This window comes from Symsagittifera roscoffensis, chromosome 5, assembly GCF_963678635.1.
Source record: "Symsagittifera roscoffensis chromosome 5, txSymRosc1.1, whole genome shotgun sequence".
In the NCBI taxonomy this organism is placed as follows: Eukaryota; Metazoa; Xenacoelomorpha; order Acoela; family Convolutidae; genus Symsagittifera; species Symsagittifera roscoffensis.
The window spans coordinates 19,836,679-19,857,553 of record NC_087066.1 but is presented as its reverse complement, the minus strand read 5'-3'; the positions used below and the strand labels follow the sequence as shown (position 1 = coordinate 19,857,553).

Genomic DNA, 20,875 nt, shown 5'->3' with positions numbered 1-20,875 from the left:
ATCCTGTACATTTCGTAGCTGTGGACGTGAAGAGTACAAGAACGATTGTGGATCAAGCCTTCTCAGTGCCGAAGTGTGTGAGATTGGCGAGAATGTCTGAAAAGTCTTACGAGTTACTATGTAAGATGTTCTCAGCAGTTCCAGAGAGAACCAAAGAAGAATTGGAGTCAATACTAGGAAAGAAGTTCATGGGATATGTGAGTGGGAACTTCAGTGACTTTGAGAGACAGAAACAGAGAGGATCAACTGTCACAGATTACAATGCAGTAGATGAGAATGATGAAGTCCACCGAGTGATGATGGAAGTAGAACCATTGCTGGAAGCTTCGGGAAAACGTAATTGGAGGAGCATCATGTTGACGCATGACGAGTTTCCTTGCCACTGCTTGCTGCAGACCTGGTGGTATCCCAAGCGTAGTAATCTGATGTTGATCTGGGACTCTGGAGAGCTGCTCTCCATGGGTTTACCAGATTCATCACAGCCCGTAACAATAGTGATAGTGGGAGTTATGATGGCGATACGATGGCTGGAAGCTCATGTGAGAGAGAATAATAGACAGGAGGCACCGACGAGAGAACAGTTGCGGAAGTTAGATTGTCTAAAAGATTTAGATCTTTTTGAGACAATATGCAAAATTCTAAATATTCCGATGGAAGTGAAGAAGATATGGGCAAGAAAACGCTTGATGCCATGGTTCAGAGCTAACATGACTGCATGGTTGTACGAGTATGCGAAGAAGCATATGTTGAAGCATGGCAGAGTGTACAGTGAATATCAGCTAGATATTGGGGCAGGAGCTTTCAAGCGAGCTCTCGTGACTCATCGGAATAAAGTGACCACCGCTGTGAAAAGATTTTCCAGGACGAGTGAGCGTAGTGGAAATGAGAAGGCAGAGATGCTGAAAGAAGTTTTGGAGAGAAACGTGACGTTGTGTCTCCACAATAGCTTCTGCAGGAACAGAGAATCTAACGTGGATCCTCTACCTTGCTGCAAACAGAGGGTAGAAGAGCAGAAGTGTTGGAGGACGGCTTCCAGCAGCGTCAGGATAGCTAACGACGTGTTACTAGATACGGAGACTGAGAGTGCAGAGTCAGTATCACAGGAGGAAGATATGGAGCATTGATGAATGACCGAAAGACAAGATGAAAAAAGAGACGAAAATTAGAAGAATTTAGAAGTTTTAGAACTTCTGAACGACGAAAAAAGAAGAAAACAAAGGAGTGATGAAGAAAAGGTAAAACTCAGAATTGTTTATGTGTGTGAAAAACTCAAGTGAGAAACCAAGCAACCAAGTTGTAATTGAAAACTGCAACATTTAGTTGAGTTTTGAAATTGTTGCATTTATAAATTTGCATTTTGATTTTAGTTGAAGTGGCTTTAGAGACACTCTTTACTATTTATTTAGAAAGGCTTAAGTGAAGGAGTATATTTAAATATTCCAGCCTGCATGACTGTTTTTAACCAGCTAGGAGAACTGATCACTTTGTGGTGACATGGAAGGCTTGAGTAATCTCTCGAAGAGGGAGATTGTTTCATTGTTCTTTCTAACCACAGAGTTTCTTAGTTTTAGTATTCAGGACAATAACAAGCAAGATTTCCGAAGGGAAAAGCGTAGTAGGATAATTTTAGCTTGTTGGTTGGCAGGACTGTCCTGCAAGCCAACACCTTTTAAATCTAAGAGAAAAAGTTTTAATCGGGACATTGACACTGGAAGTCAGAAAATATGTTTTTATCTTAGGTCGTATCCTCAATGTGCAGATTAATGAGAGAATTTGAAGGCTGTAGTGATGTAGTATGATGCCATTTATATTCTGCAGTGAGTCGATGTGACGTGGGTAAAAGTAGATTCGTGCATTTTGTAAATTCTGTTCGATGACACTGTATCTATTTTACGAACATTGCGCGATTCAATGAGGACATTGACCGGACTGTCCGGGGAGTATGTGACATTCGACCAGAATGTGAAAAATGCAATCTCTGCAGAATTCGAATTTTTAGCAGCGAGCCTTCCGGATTGGTGATTATTAAGAATTAAGAACGTTATTGGAACGAGTGGCCAAACGGTGAGGGCTGGAATATTCTGGTATTTTAAAATTTCAAAAATTCGAATTTTGACGTCATATTTCTGAGAAACGTCAGAAACGGCCATTTTGGCTAAAACGAGAAAGAAGAACAGAACAACATTAGCTGCGCTAACAACAACTACGAAATCGAGATTGGAAAACGACAACGAGTTACAGAGTAACAGAGAACACTCCGAGTTGCAACTATTGTGCCGCTACAATAGTTGCAAGGCCGTTGCGAACAACGGTGAAGGGTGAAAGACGGCCTTCCGGATTAAGAAGAAATCAGGATTAACAAGCTTGATCCAGCGGATTCATCAATCCGGAAGGGTAAAGGAACTGAAACTTTTATCCTGTTATTTTAGCTTCCTTTTAGCTTCCTATCATGTCCTGACTTGAATTTAATTAACATCTAGATTCATTTTGATGAGGATGAGAAGCTAGGAGTTGGGGGAAAGGGTTGATCCATCTTCGATGGAGATGATGATTTTTATCTACTGAACAAAAACAATAGTAATATAATAAGTAGTAGCCCTGTTTTTAGGAGTGACCTCGTGGTCTGGGGATACTGAGACCCAGCCATGAGCTCACTACTTCTGCATGTAATCTAGTTAATTTGAGTGTTTTGACCGAAGCCGAAAGCAGTAACGTTTTTGTCGACCCGATGTTAGAAAGACCACCGAAAAGTACTGGCTTGGTAGAGACGGTGAAAAGCATGCAAAACTCTGTTTAGACGTTAGCCAGTCGTCTTAAGACTTAGTTTTGTCTTCCGTCAATATGTATCTTCCGGGCGAATGTTACATTGGTATGGTCTTTCTTGCCTCAAAAGTGCAGGGAGATTCTCTAGGCATTCAAACCTGAATGCCCTTATAAAGCAGAGTTTATCCTCTACTCACATTCCGTCTGTTTTAGAACCACGACACCTCTACAGGACCGATCAGAAGCGACCAGACGGTTTGACGCTCGTTCCATGGGCTGTTGGTAAGCAGCTCTCGTGGGATGTAACGGTAGTAGACTCCGTAGCTCCTTGTAGGGTTAATGCCGGGTCTGTTTGTAACCCTGGTACGGCTGCCGCTGAAGCCGAAGAGCGAAAAATTGACAAGTATAAAGATCTTGTAAATGGTGGATATCTTTTTCAACCGCTAGCTTTTTGAAATTCAGGGCGCGGCCGGCCCCAGCACAGAAAGTTTTTTGAGCAAGCTTTGTATGAACCGAAGCATATGCACTGAGGAACCCAGAGCAGGCAGTTTTTTAAAACATTGTACTAGGAACAATAAATGACAAAATAACTTTCGACGAAATTTTTTATTTGTAACACTTGTATATTATATTTTCTCGTGTCGAGTTGCGTGCTCTTATTGAAGAAACGTAACCCGTATCGATTTTAATTGAAAAGGACTTAAACACTTGTCATCTTCTTTTATCATTATCACTTCCATATCTAGAAAATTCCAAGGATTTTGACTGAAATACGTGATGAAGGGACTCCTGACTGTAACCTCGGTTACTATGATACTTTTGACCTTCAGAAGAAATAAATAAAATATTTTTAGAATTTTTTTTTCAGGCTAAGTATGAGTGCGCGTTTTTTACAGAAAGTGTTTACCCGTTCAATCAGCGTGAACAGAAACAGTCGCTTACTGAGTGAAAAGCTAGCTGTTCACAGAGATACGCCCGAAAACAATCCCAATACACCATTTAAATTCACACCAGAGAATGAGAAACGCATTCAAACTATACTCGCAAATTATCCTGAGGGACACAAAGTGGCTGCTGTGATCCCAATTTTGGACCTAGCTCAAAGGCAAAATAGATGGCTGCCGATATCGGCGATGAACGAAGTTGCTCGCATTTTGGATATGCCTAAAATGCGAGTATACGAGGTAGCCACGTTTTACACGATGTTTCAGCGCGAGCCAGTCGGAAAGTTCCACCTTCAGCTATGTGGAACCACGCCTTGTGAGCTCTGTGGGGCGAACGATATCTTGGCAACCATTGAGACGAAGCTGGGAATAAAGCCAGGTCAAATGACGAAAGACAAACTGTTCTCCCTCGAGATTGTCGAATGTCTCGGAGCTTGTGTGAATGCGCCTATGATTCAAATTAATGACGATTATTACGAGGATCTTAAATGCTCAGATATGGAAAGAATTTTAGACGAGCTGGCTGCTGGAAAGAAGCCATTGAGTGGTCCTCAAAACGGAAGATACGCAGCAGAACCATTAACTGGCCTAACCAGTCTTACGAATCCGCCGACTGGACCTGGTTTTGGAGTGAGAGACGATTTGTGAAGTATAAATGTAGAGATGTTAACAAAACTAACTGAAATAATTTAGAAATCGATAATCTGAAGTGACGTTTTAGTGAGAAAAAGAGTTAATTGACTATCTGAGTGGTAAATTGAGCCTTTGCGATAGTAGAAGTTCTGAGACCTGAAACAATTCTCAATGTTTGTGTTTCATGTTGTCGTTAAATCCAGAATAGGCAAATTATATTGGTTACTATTGTACCAAAAAAGTATTGCTTGTTTTAACAAAAATGGGGATTGTTCTTTTCATTTATTTTTTTTTTGACCAGAATTTTTTCTTTTGCCCAGCATGATTTTTATCGAGTTAATACAAAATTGAGCTCCAGGTTATCTGTCTTAACTTGTATGGGGCAGTTGCTCTGAATGCTTGCAACCAGAGTAAGACATTTTATTCACAGCTCTGTAGCATAGCAGTATCAGTATCAGTTTATTTACCAGTTCATTCAAGGTATACCAGTTTCTGTTTGGCGAGGTAATGTATGTACTTGGGATGACACGAGTCTGGGATGAAATACAGTTTGCAATTTTAAATTTTTTGCTAGGAAAACTCGCAGCATTGTATGTCAGCCTTTTGTTTGTCGTCCTAGCTTCCACAGCATGGACTTTCCTTCTGTTTCAAGAAAAGTTTTTTAGAAAGCAATCAATGGAGCCTCATAAATTTTTTTGAAATCAAAAAGTGTTTTAGAGAATGAATGGATTGTGATTACTCTTGAACAACGTCAAGGAAAATTTGTTTTCGCAAAGAAGGAATCATGTTGCAGCTTTATTACACTTGCGATTAGCAAGCGTTATCAAATCGGAATATACACTTTTTTGTCGGGTTAACAGCTTGTTTAACGGAATCACTTGGTATCTTGGTTCATAATGAATTCTATTTCTTAGCATCTCCGGAACACTTAATTTGGAGGTAAAGAATACTCCGGGTACTGCAAAAGTCCCGGGGTTAAATTTCACCAGGACCTGTTTGTTTTTCAAAGGGGAAGTTTTCCGTTTCAAAAAAATTGGCGGCTTATTATTTGCCAGCTTAATTGATCCATCTTAGAATTTTTTGCTTTATGCAGTTTTCATGGTAGTGGTTTTTCGGTTTCATTTACTCCTGGAATTTGTAATGCTACTAATCTTGACTTCGGATATTTTCCTTTTTTTGTTTTTTTTTCGCTGAAATTTTTGGCCTTATTGATTTCGGCTTATATTTTATGGGCTTACGAACATAATTTTAGGTAGTTTTGGTGGAAAAATAGTTTATTTTGTTTATTAGTGCCGGATCGCACTAAACATAAAAATGTAACTTTACGTATTTTTTTGAATTTTTTTTAACGACGTCGAATGTGTTTCTTGACGCGTTTTCCGAAGTACAACCCCAGTCCAGACCGCATTTTGAAGTTTTTTAGTTATGGTTTTGTCGAAAATATTTTTGTCGAAAACTAAGTGGCTTTCATTCCTGTCTTCTAGCTTGCAATGTTATTGCTTGTTTTCCTTGTGTTTATAAAGCTTAGCTTCTCTGTAGAGGTTATGCAAAAAAATAGATCCAATGTTCGTGCGTAGTAAAAAAAAGGTACATTTTCTTAGCAGAAATTTTCTTAACAAGTCGTGTCAATTGACGTCGCGCCCGTTCGGTCTTCTGTCTCGGAAGTGTTTTAAGCCTGTTCAGTAGGTGCTTATAACATTTCGGTTCCTTCTTGCATACTAAATCAATTTTGATTTTTTAATCAATGTTTTTGATTTTCTGAGTTTTGTCCAAGATTTGTTAGCATAATCTTTGACGTTTTATGATTATAAATTCACTTGATAATTTGTATGTGGGTATTAGCACTTCAAACGGTACAGTGGTACTTCTGGTGGTATAATCAATTCTTCTGACAGGCTCATTCTCTTGAACATTCAAATTTAAATACTGACCGGCTGTTTTTGAATTATCTTTCAAGAATTCTAACCATTGTGTGTATTATTGTAGAGTTATTATATAGTTTTGTTGCTGATAAATTTTTCGCTTCATGGTTGTCGGCTAAAGCACTGTTGGTTCAGTTTCCGAATTATGTACCCGAGTTATGAAACTTCCTTGGCAAAAATTGCATATACCGCCCACATAGAATTCACAAATGATATATATGTAGTTGAGCGAATTGTGCCAAATATGTTTCTTTGACTTTCAGCCTGTTGGCTGTCGGCTTTAACTCTGTTGGCTTACTTGAGCAATTTTTGAAATCACTTCGGTTAATTTAAAGTCAAAACTAGGAAACTTATCCGCACATACTTCTAGAGGTAGTGCACATGCCTGCGAAGACTGGTAGTGTACATGCCTGCGAAGACAAAGGTCCGTGGTTTGAATCCGAACAGGACCTGTTTTTTTTTTTCAACTAAAAAAATTTCCGCATAACTCAAAAATCATTGCCGCACTTTTCTTTGTCTGCTTATTTTTTACCGGTTTAGTTACCACTGCCGAACTTTTTTATGCGTTAACCATTTTTCACTTTTTAATTGAAAATATCTCCAAGTTTTCCAGATTTGCGCAAGCAATCGCGTGCGAATAATTTAAGCTAATTTTTTTTCTGACATTTTTGAAATTTTTTCATATACAATATTATAAAGCTTTTTTGATCAGAACTAATCAACGAGATGATTTGAAGGGTAATTTTCGATGAGAATTTTTCTCACCTGAAAAATTTTTTGAGTGTCATTGAATATAGTGAGGTTACTTTTTAATGCTTTGTTGTTGTTTTTTTTTTTTTCAATTTTTTTTCCAGGAAAAAGATGTTCAGGATCAAATTCGGTTTTGCTTTCGCGGAAATGGCTCCAAAAACTTGACTAAATTGTAGGATAAATGATTATCGGAACTCTTAACCAGTTTTTGTCAATTTGGTTGATTTTTTATCAGAAACTATTCTGAAGTAGTTTTCTAAAATGGCACAGCTTCCCACGCAATCTGTGTTTCTGTTTGCAGAACTTTGATAAAGTCTTATGCGTCCTAGTTAGAATTATCACCAGTTAATCACAAGAAGGGAGATTCTAACGAAGTTTTTTATCGAAATTAAGTTGCACCTTTGATTCTGGAAGTTCAGGTCACATGTTTTTTCTTTGAAGCATAAAAATAATTTCTTAAAGAAAAATATCATTTTTTCGGTCTCCTTGAGCTTTCCACATACTTTCCTAAATGTATATTGGCTGTATTTACACAAGCAAAGCCTGTGTTATAGTATGAGCTATCTATTTTTCTCAACCTAAGTCGCATATATTGTTGCGACGCAAATGATGTTGCGGCGAAATGTGTTCATTTTGAAAGTGTTCATTTTGATCAATAACGAGCTATTAGGTACAGCCAATGCTAAGGATGTTAACACAGAGTATTATATAACAAATAACTTTTAAGCTTCAAGCTATCATGGATCTGTAGCGTAGAGGTAGGGAAGGAGACCTGCGACAAAAGAAGAGGGTTCGAATCTGGGCAGGGTTGGAGGTTTGTAATGAAATTTTTCGCATACTAATTAAAATGCGTCAGCTCTATAAATTGAGGCATGTTAGTTGGTAAATTTGTTTTTTTTTCGAAAGTGGCTGTTACTGCTAATGCGTCATAATTGGTTTGTGTCACTCAGCAATTATGTAGACTAGAAATTGGCGTGCGTCTATTAAGAAATTTTGTAGACTCAAAGTTTTACTCATTCAGTTTTTCCAAGTAGCGTTATCGGTAATATTTTTGCATGTGTATGCGAAGTGCAACTTCGCCTGTGTATTAATGTTTTGATTTTCAAGTTTGCGTTTATATTCTTTTTTTTTTGCGCGTGAAGTTGAAGCTAGCCAGCAAATATTGCGCACATCAAAAATGATTTTCATAAATGATTCCTTTACTTGGACTTATATCGTAGGCTTTCTTATTTTCGTTATATATTTTATCGTGGCGTATTTTATCTTTTCAACTATTGTGTACATTACTCTGCAAATGAAAAGGACAACAGCCGAAAAAAAAGATTTATGTGGTTTCCACGTTTCTTCTGTCGTTCATTTTGTCGTTTCATTATATCGTTGGATACAAACATGTATATCTTAAATGCGATAGTCGTTTTTTTTCCACTAAGGCCTCTTAAAATTCGTATTACGACAACTCGCAATAAAAGACCACTCGCAATAAGAAACAACGAGCAAAAAAGGACGGTCCAAACAGAAACGCGCCAACTTGTTGAGAGCTTGCCAACAGAGTAGGATTCTCTTTGAAGTTAAGTTCCGGTTACTAGGGTCCCCTTAACTTTTAGTAGGCTGTCGCGGTAGCCCACCCACACTGACACACGCACAAATCCATGCTACTGAAAATTTTCAAAATCTGAAATTGAGATAAATGAAGAACCCCTAGTCAGTAACGCTTCTTCTCTAAGCCTAATCAAATCAATTTGTCATTTTTGAAGAATGGATTGTTTCAATTAGACGGTCTGATTCATTAAGACGCTAGAATATTCATAAAGGTTTTTCAATTGTTAACATTAAAAGCTAATTCAAATAAAGAAATTGATATTCAATTGCATTTTATGCTCCGACTATTGAAAATGAAATGACGAAATCAAATTGAGTTTCAGTTAATAGGGGAAGCGAAATACAAACATTGGGTGATCCAATAGGGGCCAACCAATTTTTTGTCAAACTGCAATTAAGCTCATGATATGGGTATGAACAGTGAACAATCATCTAAGTCTGTATGGCAGAAACTGACACTTATTTTAGTTCCCTCTGGCATGTTTTCAAGCAATGGCGCATGACTCGAAATCTCTTTCAGAAGACTTTCTCTCAAACTAGCAAGTGTAGCTAGTTGATTCTTATCTTCAATTGCGTCGCGTATATTCCTGTAAATGTTTTCATTCATCAACTCTTCCGCAATTTCGAGAACTGAGTTAACAGTGTATATTTGGGAGTAATCGTGCACTCGACATGAGAAGAGAATATAGTTGAAAAATGATATGCAACTCTTGACTAGATCTGTGAGCCTGAATTTGGCTTTGATGGGTAGGCTTTCGTTGTAGCTTTCGAGAAGTAGTCGCATGTGTTCGAAAGTGTCTGTTTCGATGATGAGGTTGATGCATGCTTTCAGTTCCCTCATTTTGCACAGACTGATCATGATATAGAGACTGTCCCAGTATGTGCACTCTGCAAATTTAAAATTCATTTGATTGGCCTAACCGAAACAACCTCAACCGAAACAACCATATACAACTTGTCTTATATTGATTTTCCCCAGCTCTACTTATGCAAAACATCAATCGTGAGGTCTGATTCGAGACAAAAAAAGTTAACAATTCTAATCTTAGATGTCGTTATTTCAAAGCTAACCAAAAACTCAAATGCTACCATTCAAAACATATCGAAATTTTGATATTTTCCCCTATTTTTCATCGGTTTATGGTTGTTTAACTGTTTGATGGTATTAGATGCTTGAATTCAAAATTTCAAAACCTTTTTGATCCATGCTGCACCGAAACAAAGACAAGCTCAGCACTTTCAAAGTGGGGTCCTCAAGTTGCTCTGACTGCCGAGGCATAGACAACCGATCCTCCTCTGAAATCATACTTGACGTCTCAGCATAAGACTCAATCAGTGTGCTTTTAGACTGCCGAGTGTTGGCCGCTGAGCTATTTTTCTTTTTAATCTTGCGTTTTTTTGGAGTGGAGTTCGGATTTGGAGGAATTTCCAGACCCAATGATGAAGTTGAGTTGCGATTGTTCAAGTCGCTGTTCGAATTTTCAATGTTGGTAACAAAAACTGAAGCTCTTGACAATTTTTGGAATATGCTCTTTCGTTTTTCGGGTTGGTTTGTGGGAGATTGGGCCATTTTTGGGTCTGATTGTGCTGGGTGCGCTGGAATTAAGCCAGTAAGCTTGTTCAATAGTCCAGGAGATGGAGGAACGTCAAGTTGGCCCTCGAATGAGATTTTTTTGACTGGCTCGGGTGACTTCGTTTCCTAAAAATCAACCGCTCTCATAGAAAGGATAATACAGAAAACTTATCGAAGTGCGTTGAAGTTAGAATAAATTTCCACAACTTTTTTTTCAATTTTTTCTAGCTTGTGCAAATGATTTTCCAGCTCTTTAAAAACACTTAAAGGCTCTATTGCTCATAAAAACTTAAGCAGGAAAACATCTAAAACTCTTTCTATATTTTAAAAAAAGATTTGCACCACTAATCGCGTTTTCCACTGATCGATTGTTGAAATTTTTTTTGGTTGATTAAAAAAATCACAAAAATTGAAATTTTGAAAAATTACAAAAAGGAATACCATTTATGTGGCGCGGCATAGCGAGTCAAATTCTTCATGAAAAAATATGCGTGGTTTTTTATCAGTTCAAATAGAAATTTTATAACGTTCAAATAGCAATGCTGGAATAAATTGCTAAAACTCTGGGATTTTCAGAGTTAAAAATTTCGCAGAATAAAATTGCGTTTTTGTTTCTCCTTGTTTTTTATTTATGATTTATCTATAGTAGTAGCTTAGTGGCGTGCTCCGAAGTTTTTCTAGGGGGATTGCAGCCCCTTATAAATTAATTTGAGATGCCTTCAGCATGTTTTAAGTGTTAGTCAGCCAGAATCAATTGTCGTAGAACAAACTCACGTGACACAGTTTCAACTTTTGATTTTAAATCGATGAATAGAACGAACATTTATTTTCTTCGCGTTTTTGCCAATTTCTCTGTAAATTGGTGATATTCATGGCTAAAAGGGACTTAAAGGGATTTCACTAAGCCACGAGAAAAAAAAATTGTTTTCGAGGCGTTGTTTGGCCTCTTAAAGGAAGCTCGTCAGAGAGCTCTTTTGTAAACAGCACTAAGATTTTGAATTTTGGGCTCAAAAGTGTTCATTGTAAGGCTTAGGACCTTGGCCAGACTCTCACATAATTTATTTTAATATAAAAAGGATTTGGAAAAAACTAAATAGCTACAAATGATAAACTCAGGTTTTGCTGATTACCAAATAGATTGATGAATGTTCAGGCGAAATTTTTCTGATTAGGTCTGATTTTTTTTTTTGCTTTTTATCAGCGTCTCACGTCAGCTTGCTTGAATCCTATCCTTCTCAAAGCGCCAGAAAATAGCAGAAAAATTGAAAAAAAGAGCTAATTAAAGACACCGTTTTCCGTCGTGCGCTGTTTGATTTTTATTTTAAAACTCATTTCAAATTCGTTTGCTAAATGAAAGACAAATTATGAAAAGTGAAGAAAAGTTATGGATTTAACTTTAAGATTTCCCATTAGAAAATAATGTATACCTAAGGATCTAGTTTTCTTAAATTGGATTAGTTTTATCAATTAAATGACAATCTTAAAGATATCAATCTAATTTTGTAAAAGGCAAAGAGTTTTGAGTTTTTTTTAACCTCAACAGTTGAAAAATGTTTTCTCTAGAACGAATAACTTTTTTGGTGTCCGTGAGTTCAATCACATTTTTCCAACTATCTGTCTGCTGTCTTAGAAGTTTTTTTTTGCCGAAATATTGTGGTCGTAATAATCTGTGCTATTTGCATAGCAACCAGGATTTGATATTTATGTTCGTTGTTAAAACAGTGTTAACCAAACTTCAAAACAGTGTTAACCAAACTTGCTGTACGAGGGTGCTCAATAGTGCCGAAGCACAAGTGCAAAAAAAAATGAAAACAGCAAGTTGTCAAAAATGTGCAAGTTGCCTATGATTTGCAAGATCTTTTGTTGCTTTAGTTGCCACATCATGGAGCCGTCTTTTTGTTGCTGCGCACGTTTTTAGTTTTCATTTAATCCTGAAATTCGTAATTTTATAATACTTAACTTGACCTCGTATTTCTCTTTTTGTTTCGCTTAAATACTCGGCCCAAATTCGGCCCAAATTATTTCGGACGTTTTTTATCGGCTTAGTGACCTAACTTTGGGTCGTTTCAAGAGAAACACAATTTTAACGCTCCCCTCCGCACTTTTTATAATGGTTGCATTTTTACCACTCGGTTTGTTAAAATTTCATAATTTCATTTTTTTCTGCTTTATAGGTTTCGGCTTGTTTTATATCGACCTAATAGCCTCTTTTTGCTTTGTCTGCTGCGGGAGAAAAGTTTTTTTCAGGTTTGTGTAATATGTAGAAATGGGGCATAAAATTTTTAAATTAGTTTTGAATTGAAAAAAAAAATCGGTTTCGACTCAGATATTTTCGGCTTTGTCACCGCTTGGTTAATTTTGGCTTCGTATGTCGTTTTTTTGTTTGCCTTAAACACTGTATTCAGCCCAAATTGTTTCAAACGATTTTTTGTCGGCTTAGTGACCTGACTGTGGGTCGTTTCAAGAGAAACACAATTTTCACGCTCCTCTCCGCACGTTTTAAGTTGGTTGTTTTTTTTGCCACTCGGTTTTTTGGCCTAATTGGTTTCGGCTTATAATATATCGGTTTAGAGGCCTCTTTTTCAGTCGTTTGAAAAGGTTTTATCTAAACAGTTTGATATAGGACTTGGAAATTTTTTAAAAAGTTTTGAGTGTTTCTAATAAAACTATTGTTTTTTGGCGCAATGTGTGTCTGCTCAAGAATTGTTAGCCTTTTAAATTCATTTCGATGCTTATTTTACCTTCAGTTGTTGTATTTATCTTTTTGAGAAGAGTTTTCATTGATGATAAACTTACGACAAATGTAGGACAGTTTTTGGTAGATCAATTTTTTCGGTATTTGTTTCTACGGTTTGTATCTCCATTTCTGTCGGTTAATTTGTCATGCTGGGTATGCGTTGTTTTACAAACCAAGCAGAGATTGGCTTCGCCTGTGTTTGTAAAGTTTGTAAAGGTGCAGGTAATTCTCACCAAGATTTTAGATTTTTTGCAATTTTGAAATCGTTTTTTGTTTTTGAAATTTTTTTTTGGATTGTCGCTTCATCTGCAAGTACTGATAGTCGCTTCATTTTTGTATCGCATTGGTGCGAAGTTCTGCTTAGCCTCTGTGTATTCGATTAAGTGTTCGTTTTTTCTCGCCAGTGACTAAGTATCTATAGCTTAACTCTGCTTTCGGCAAACCTGTATTTCGGCACTCAGCCAATTGCACACATAGGAACCAAAAAAATTAGAGCTGGGAAATCCTAAGTTTCAGGTTGAATGTCACATTTTTTGTTTGAGCATTACCCTTAAGTACAGTGCAAGATTTAGTTTTCGAAAATAAGTTTGGGTTAATTCAACAAAGTATCTTGTTTTTGTTTTACCTGTATGAAAGCTCTGTCATTGTACATGGATAAGTCGCACATACTGGTATTTGTGTATGATCTAGGTTTCACGGGAGTGCCATCCTCCCACGTTTCACTCATTTCATCACAGAATAAGTGCAGCTTCCTCGCTTTTTCACTCACTGGGGTCTCATTGTCTCTCAGCACATCAAGAATTGCTTCCATTTCAGGCTTCCTGAACAGAATTTATTATTCATACCAAGTCAAATAACTTGAAATAATAGGCTATCGGAAACTACGTTTCGATGTTTTTGACCTTTATTCTAGATTGAGAACATCGAATTACAGCTCGTAAATAGCATGTTGTAAGGGTCTTAGTTTCGATTTTGGTAATCGAAATTTCTATATACATGAATGGAACGAAGTTTTGATTTTAAACATGGCAAATTGTTAAGACGAATTAGTGAGTTAATAAATAAGTTCAGATGGTTTTGAAATTTACGACATGCCAGAAAAAGAGACACTGTTAGTTCAAGTTCTTACATTTTATTAAGCTAGCTGCCAAACCATTAAAGTGAAGCTAGCTGTTTCAGCAATGAAAATTCTGGGATGGCTACTGCTTTTTTGAATATAACTGTAGTGGACCAATATTTGTTCACGTGTCTGAAGACTGAAAGCTAATATTGGTCTTAAAGGTCTTATTTCAGAATCAAGTCCTTTTTAGCGTGGAGTTGAGAGAAAAATGGGACAACTTATTGCATCAGTGGAAATATTAATCGTTCAGTTATTCGTGGAAATAAATGTTAAAATGTTTCACTAATAATTTTGGTTCCTGCACAATTTTGTTTGCATCTAACGTTTTCGATTTGGTCGCTGCAATAGCGTAATTTTTAATTCAATTTGTCGAAGTTTTTGATTGAGGTGACTTTCCTTGTTGGTCGAGTGAGCTCGATTCTCGGGATTGTGAACTCTTGCGTCTTCTCAAAATAGCTGAATGTGAAACTGTGTCTGTCCAAAGATTGTCGGAGCCCCAAGTGCGATTCTAATGACTCGTAACCTCCGTAGTCTTGCGGGTCAAATCAGGGATGGCATTGTTAGATTGGGGAATCTATAGTGTAAACTAGCGTTTATTACAGTTTGAAGATTTTAGTTAAATCGAAACAAAGTGCTTAAATCAAAACATTTCGTCAATTACATTTGGAAAATATTTAATTTTACATTTAAGTTAAGTTGGCTGAAAACGTGGTGCGGTCAAAAAGGAGACAGTTATAAAGTAGAAAAAGTCGTAAGCCAATCAGAATCGAGAAAAGAAAATTTTTCGTACCTTCGTTTTCTTATCTCGATTCTGATTGGCTCATCACTTTTTCTACCTTATGTCTTTCTACTTTTTGCTACGTAACCCTTATCACGTTGAGTATTATACAGTTCCAAATGTTTGAAACTTTAAGTATTAAATGTATTTTTTTCTCTTAATTTACACCTTGTTTGCCAACCCTGTTCACAGTCCGTCCCCTCTTCTTCCTCTTCTGAATTAGACTCTTTGATCCGGAATGAAGAATCGAATAAGGATTGGTGGCTGGAATAGCGACCCGTTTTTAAGAAGTTTTGATGGGCTATGGGGGGATGGGATCGCCACCTGGAAGTGGTTCGGGACCGAGGGCGGAATTGACCGGGGGTTAAGAAAGAGTTGCGTAATTTTGATTCCATTTGTGTGAATCAGTTTTTTGGAAATAGCAATGGAAATATTTCAAAATGATAACAAAACAATATTGAATGTTTAGCTAAGATCAAATGTATGTTTTTAAGGCAATTGACGCGTGGAGAGAAAAACGTCACTTTAATTTAATGAAATTTGCGATTGAGGCAAATTTTCGGGTGAATCATTTTGGGCGTGAAAAAAGGATTTCTTGTTTATAGATCGATTAAGGAATAATTTGCAACTTGATGGTATTTTTTCTTTATGCTTCTTGGTTGTTCATGTTGGAGCTTTAATATGATGCCGTAGTTGAGACTTCAATAATAATCTTTATTTAGACAGAATCGGTTCTAAGTATAGTCGATAGTATGCGAATTCGTGTGCGCCTTGAAACCCAATGCCTCAAAAGGGTCATAGGGCTATTGGTTCGAATAAATGAAAGTATTAAATATAATAGGGTTAGTTAAACTTCGAAGTTATATCACAGCTTTGATATAAATGTCAGAAAATGATTAGCCTGTAATTCACATATGTCTGAACTTGATCTTCAGATATATTTCTCCATATTTGCTAACTCCTTTATTTCAGCTTCAAATTACCTATTATACTGTTTGAAAGAATAATAATGAAGGAGATTTGAAATTTAACGCGTTTGGAGCAATATAATAAAACAGAATTCTTTTTTCCCTGAAGTATTAATTGGATCATTCATCTTTTGTTCAAAATACCCCCGGTATTAATTTGAAGTCGAAGTAGAACGGAATCTAAGTCCCGAAGCAGAAAATTTTGCAACGCTGGTGTTTTGTTCCTTTGCAGTTGAGCAAGTGCTGATAATCAGTGAGCTATTTTGTTTTGTTAATTTGCAATTTGACGTTTTTCTGCAATTAAGTTGGTGGCAACAACAGAAGTCGATAATTAATTTATTTTTAAAAATTAAGCTTTGCGCAATACAATAGAATGAACTAGCTGTTTTGTTTTAAATATTTTTGAAGTTGCTGAGTAAAGACGATCCTATTATATGCGTATTTATACACTGGTGTTTTTTTCATGTTTGCAAATTTTTGGGGTATCATCATTTTCATTAAGGCTTTTAAATAGTTGTTATGGAGATAGTTTATCAGAAAAAATTTTTTAAACTTGAGAGAGCAATTGTCTTATCAAAGTTATATCCAAAAATTCGCGCTTTTATTTTTGGTTTTTAATTTTTCGCGCTGCTTAAGGCTGCTAGTTTAGCCTGGTATCATGATGCTCATTAACTTCTCAATTTGTATGATTCAAGTTGCTATAATATTACACATAGCCGTAAACGAATAGCAAAAAAAGAATGAATATCGTTCAGTGATTTGTTGTAATATCGAAACTACGCAGTCTTAAAACCTAAAACATCGAATGTTTTGTTGCGATGTTATCGGTGATGTCCATTTAAAAAAATTGATGAAAATTCAAATTAAACACTTCAAAAGTATTATAAAAATTACTGGACTCAATTTAAAATTTTTCGAAATGATATGATTTTTCATCAACGACTCAACTGTTTTTTCGTGAGGACTCAGATTCTGTGCTTTTTCCTCTGAAATAAGAAATTATATGACGCAAGCAAAGTGTGTACTTGGCGTTAGATCGTATTGGCTCGCGTAAGTTATATTTTTTCAAATTACATGGCTTGATTTGAATTAGAGTTTTTCTTTCAAATTGCGTGGGCTCATACAGTTGCGCCTTTAATCAAATTTAAGTTAATGTGCATTTTCTAATTGGAAATCACTGGATGCTATTTTTTATGCTTGTTTATTACTCAAGCATAGCTTGTGTTATAGTATGAACTTTATTTTTGTTCCAACCTAAGTCGCAAATATTGTTGCGATGCAATTGTTGCGACAAAATGTGTTCATTTTGATCCAGCGATTAAGTACAACCAATGCTAAGGATATTAACAGAGACTATTATATTACAAATAGCACTTTAGCTTCAAGGCATCATGGATCTGTAGCGTAGAGGTAGATAAGGAGTCCAGCAGCAAAATAAGAGGGTTCGAACCTGGGCAGGGTCGGATGTTTTTAATGAAGTTTTTCGTATACTAGTTAAAATGCGTCCGCTCTATAAATTGAGGCATGATAATTGGTAAGTTTCTTTTTTTTTCAAAATGAATGGTACTGCTAATGCGTCTTAATTGGCTTGCGTCACATAGCAATTATGTAGACTCATAATTGGCGTGCGTCACTTGTGAAATTTTGTTGACTCAAAGTTTTACTCATTCAATTTTTCCCAGTAGCGTTATCGGTCATATTTTTGCTTGTGTGTAGAAAATTTATTTTAGAAGAAAATTTTCACGTTTTTGAAGCAGTCTTGCCTTTTGATACACACTAATGTTGTTTTTTTCCTAGGTTCATTTGAGAATCCATACCGCAGGATTGATTTTTTGATGAATGATTTCAATAGTTGTATAAAAAGTTTCAATTTATTAAGAGTAATGAACGTATCGAGGACTTTTATAAAGGTCTTGCTGATTTTTTGTTGGTTTTTTTTTCAGGAAAAAGGTTCTGGGCTGTTGGGAAATAATTACAACCATCCGTAAATGGGCTTGAGAGACTATGCTTAGTCAGGCTACCAGACTTGAATAGCTGTGCGTCTAGATGAATCCATATAATGACAAGATTGTTAGTTACTGTTCAAGTAGCACAGAATGTTCCGACCATAGTCTGAAAAAATACGATTTGTTTTCAAAATAGTGTCCTTTCTGCTTGGTGTGATTAAAGGATCTGGACGAAAAACTAGAACTCAGACATATTCGCATATTCGTCAGTCATAGTAAAACAGGCAATTTGGAAAACATTTTTTGTAGAAAAATTACTTGAAAAACGAAAAAAAAATCGTATATAAATGCCTAAGAAATTTTTGATTCCTTATATGGCCCTAAAAACTAAAAAAACTAACTTTGCTTGAGTAAAACTAAACTTTCAAGGCTTGAATTAAGCATAAATAAGCTAATTTAAGCCTGCACCGGGTTTCTCGACTTTGGGGACTATCTTTGAATTTTTTTATTATCGTTCAAATCACGACCTAAGGGGCTTTAATATGATATATCACTCGATCCTTTCCGAAAACAAAAGTTTGCAAAAAAAAGAAAAACTAAAACAACCGAATACACAAAGTTCTTCCCCATTTTCAGTGGTCGGAACAATAATTAAACTCGGGACAATAATAATAAAATGAGTTCGTTATGATAACAATTTTGAACAGCGTTGAACCCTAACCTTTCCGAACTATTAGTGTGATGCTGTTGTTTGAGTTTTAATTTTTTTAGTTTTTGAAGAAAAAGTCTTGAATAAGGGTTTAATTGCTAACTTTTGCAAAGTATTTATGTTTTGTTATCCTTGCTAGACTTGAGAATGATTGATCGCTAAACGGCAGACTGAATCTGGAAAGCAATTTTTTTCGTGCTATCTTATTGTATATGTTTATAGTAGTTAGACTCTACGCTAGGTTACGCCAGATCGTCTTCAATTTTTTCTGATTTTACTAATGATTAAGATAAAGTTTTTATAAATTTAAGGAATGGAAGCAGATTCAACTAGTGAAAAAAGCCGAGTACATTTTGATAGGTATAGTTTTTTCAACATATTCGATTTTTTTATTTCGGTTCGCCTCTGTTTATGCTTGCGATTAGCAAGCGCCATCAAATCTGAATCTACAATTTTTTCGGGTTAACAAATATTTAACAAAATTAGTTGAATCTTTTTTTATGTTGCTATGCTGCTGACATGCTCAATTTCATGAGACTTCAATTTTGATAATTGTCGGCTTGAGTTCTGTCGGTTTCGTTTCTAAAGTTTGTATTCCACTTTGCTTACGCTATTTATATAGCTATCGTGTATCCTTTTGGGCCTTAAATGCAATTTTTCCAATATGGTTTTATGACGAAAATTTTTGGCTGAGCTTCAGCTTATTGGCTGTCGGCTTTAATTTAGTCGGCTTATTCATCGATTTTTTTCTTAAAATGCCCGGTAGTACTTTTGGCCTCGATAAGACTCTGGCACATGTTTTTGAATGTCAACTCCAGTAGAAACTTTGACAAACTTAAATAAATGAAAATGAAAAGAAAAAATACTTCGTTTTATAATTTGTTTTTCGTTTATCACATTGTAACTTCTTTTGTAGTTGTTTGCTTTTTTTGAGTGTCATTTTGCTTTCATCTGATAATTGTTGTATCGCAAGTGGTGCGAAGCTCAGCTTCGCCTCTATGTAAAAACTCAATTTGAAAACTATAAATTAGCCACTTTTGTTTGAATGCATTTCAAGCTGTGAAATATATAAGTTTCTTTTCAACGCAAATTTCGTTTTTTTTTGCATTATCTGTTAAGGTTTCCATTGTTTTACTTCGGCACAATTCTGCTCCTCATATGAGAATAGAATTGAAAATTCTCGCAACTGATTGGCTGATTTCAATTGTTTTTTGAATTCGGGATATTTCACATAGTTTTTTATATTTGAATATATTGGGTCGTAAAAATATGACCCCAAAATTTCCTGAAATCGATTACCTGAAATTTATTTGTAAATTAGTTATTGAAAATTACTTACGCTAGCGTGGGCGATGAAAGCGAATACTTTGTCCAGTGTAATCTACCTGATAATATTTTTAATGCTTTTCAAATCTAAATTGAAACATGGTTTGAAACAAATTATCTTCAATTTAGAAAACTAGGCCCCGAAGTAATATTGAAAAGTAGTATTGCATTAGTGATTGTCCAGTTTGTTGTGCCAACATCACAACAGAGCTGTACAATAATAAACAACTGAGCCTTTCAGTGCTATTCGGTACTCTACAGTACGGATATATTCACTAAACCATTATTACCATGCAAGCCACGAGCTTCCAAGTTATTGATGTGATTTGCCCTTATGTGATCTCTCCTTGTTAGATACTTTGGGCTTAATGCTTAAATTACTTTGAACTTTGCCGTCTAAGTCATAATGTTAGCAGAGTGCAGGGTAGTATGGATACAATATGTCAACTCCTCAGTTGATAAAAAGATGCATAGGTTATTAATTAGCTCATAAAGCTTACGCAAGAAAACGGTTATAACATCGCTTTGAAGTAGTGAGATGAAGTTAATGTAGGGAACACGAATTACGCTCTCGAATAACCACAGCTCAAATGGCGCGAAAAAGTGTGAATTACCCAAAAATTGAATGAGTTTGAAAATGGAATTTCAGAATCCTAGGGTAATAAAAATTCATCTTTTGATCTTGTTTCCTCGACTTGGTTAAGTTTTATAAGAAAGTGTCAGTAATACAAAGTTCTGGAAATTCAAAGAGATTTATATTTTTTGAAACTTGGTTGGTTTTTTTTAAAAGAGTTCGCTTTTTCGGTCTTGTTTCTGTTGTTGCTGCTGCTGATGTTGTAGCTGCACGGATCTATGTTTCGAGCTTTTGGTTGATTATGTTTGAGGGAGAGAGAGAGAGAGACGTTAAAATTTCGTTGATGTCCGTTCAGGGTGTTGTCTCGTCTATTCTATCACTTAAATCGCCCAGGGTCTCTTGCGGCAAAACCGACACAGATGGGGAAACAAATTTTCTTGTGAAAGCGTCTTCGTGTTGGTGTTGGTGCCTCATCTTTGTAGCGCGCTCAAGAGGCAGATTTGTTTTGGGTTGATTTAACCTGTTCGAGGGGC

At 36.0% G+C, this 20,875-nt stretch overlaps 2 protein-coding genes across 2 annotated transcripts; one reads left to right on the top strand and one right to left on the bottom strand.

Annotated features, from left to right (window-relative positions):
• Positions 1-3,620: 3,620 nt before the first annotated feature.
• LOC134846027 (NADH dehydrogenase [ubiquinone] flavoprotein 2, mitochondrial-like) lies at positions 3,621-4,464 on the top strand. The gene has a single exon (XM_063863196.1). The coding sequence runs from the start codon at positions 3,639-3,641 to the stop codon at positions 4,353-4,355; it is 717 nt and encodes a 238-aa protein (XP_063719266.1). The 5' UTR covers positions 3,621-3,638; the 3' UTR covers positions 4,356-4,464.
• Positions 4,465-8,810: 4,346 nt separating this feature from the next.
• Positions 8,811-19,795, bottom strand: LOC134845738 (uncharacterized). Its single transcript, XM_063862798.1, has 6 exons — positions 19,782-19,795; positions 15,001-15,083; positions 14,434-14,573; positions 13,547-13,738; positions 9,806-10,310; positions 8,811-9,499 (listed from the first exon to the last, which is right to left on the bottom strand). Exons 4-6 carry the CDS (start codon positions 13,730-13,732, stop codon positions 9,012-9,014), a joined length of 1,179 nt encoding a protein of 392 aa, XP_063718868.1. The 5' UTR covers positions 13,733-13,738; positions 14,434-14,573; positions 15,001-15,083; positions 19,782-19,795; the 3' UTR covers positions 8,811-9,011.
• Between the last annotated feature and the right edge of the window lie 1,080 nt (positions 19,796-20,875).

Coding starts and splice junctions, on each gene's coding strand:
- LOC134845738 (XM_063862798.1), bottom strand. CDS start 13,732: ATGGAAGCAATTCTTGATGTGCTGAGAGACAATGAGACCCCAGTGAGT. Junction 10,311..13,546: donor ATGACAGAGCTTTCATACAG/GTAAAACAAAAA, acceptor GTTGATTTTTAG/GAAACGAAGTCACCCGAGCC. Junction 9,500..9,805: donor GTGCAGCATGGATCAAAAAG/GTTTTGAAATTT, acceptor TTAAATTTGCAG/AGTGCACATACTGGGACAGT.
- LOC134846027 (XM_063863196.1), top strand. CDS start 3,639: ATGAGTGCGCGTTTTTTACAGAAAGTGTTTACCCGTTCAATCAGCGTG.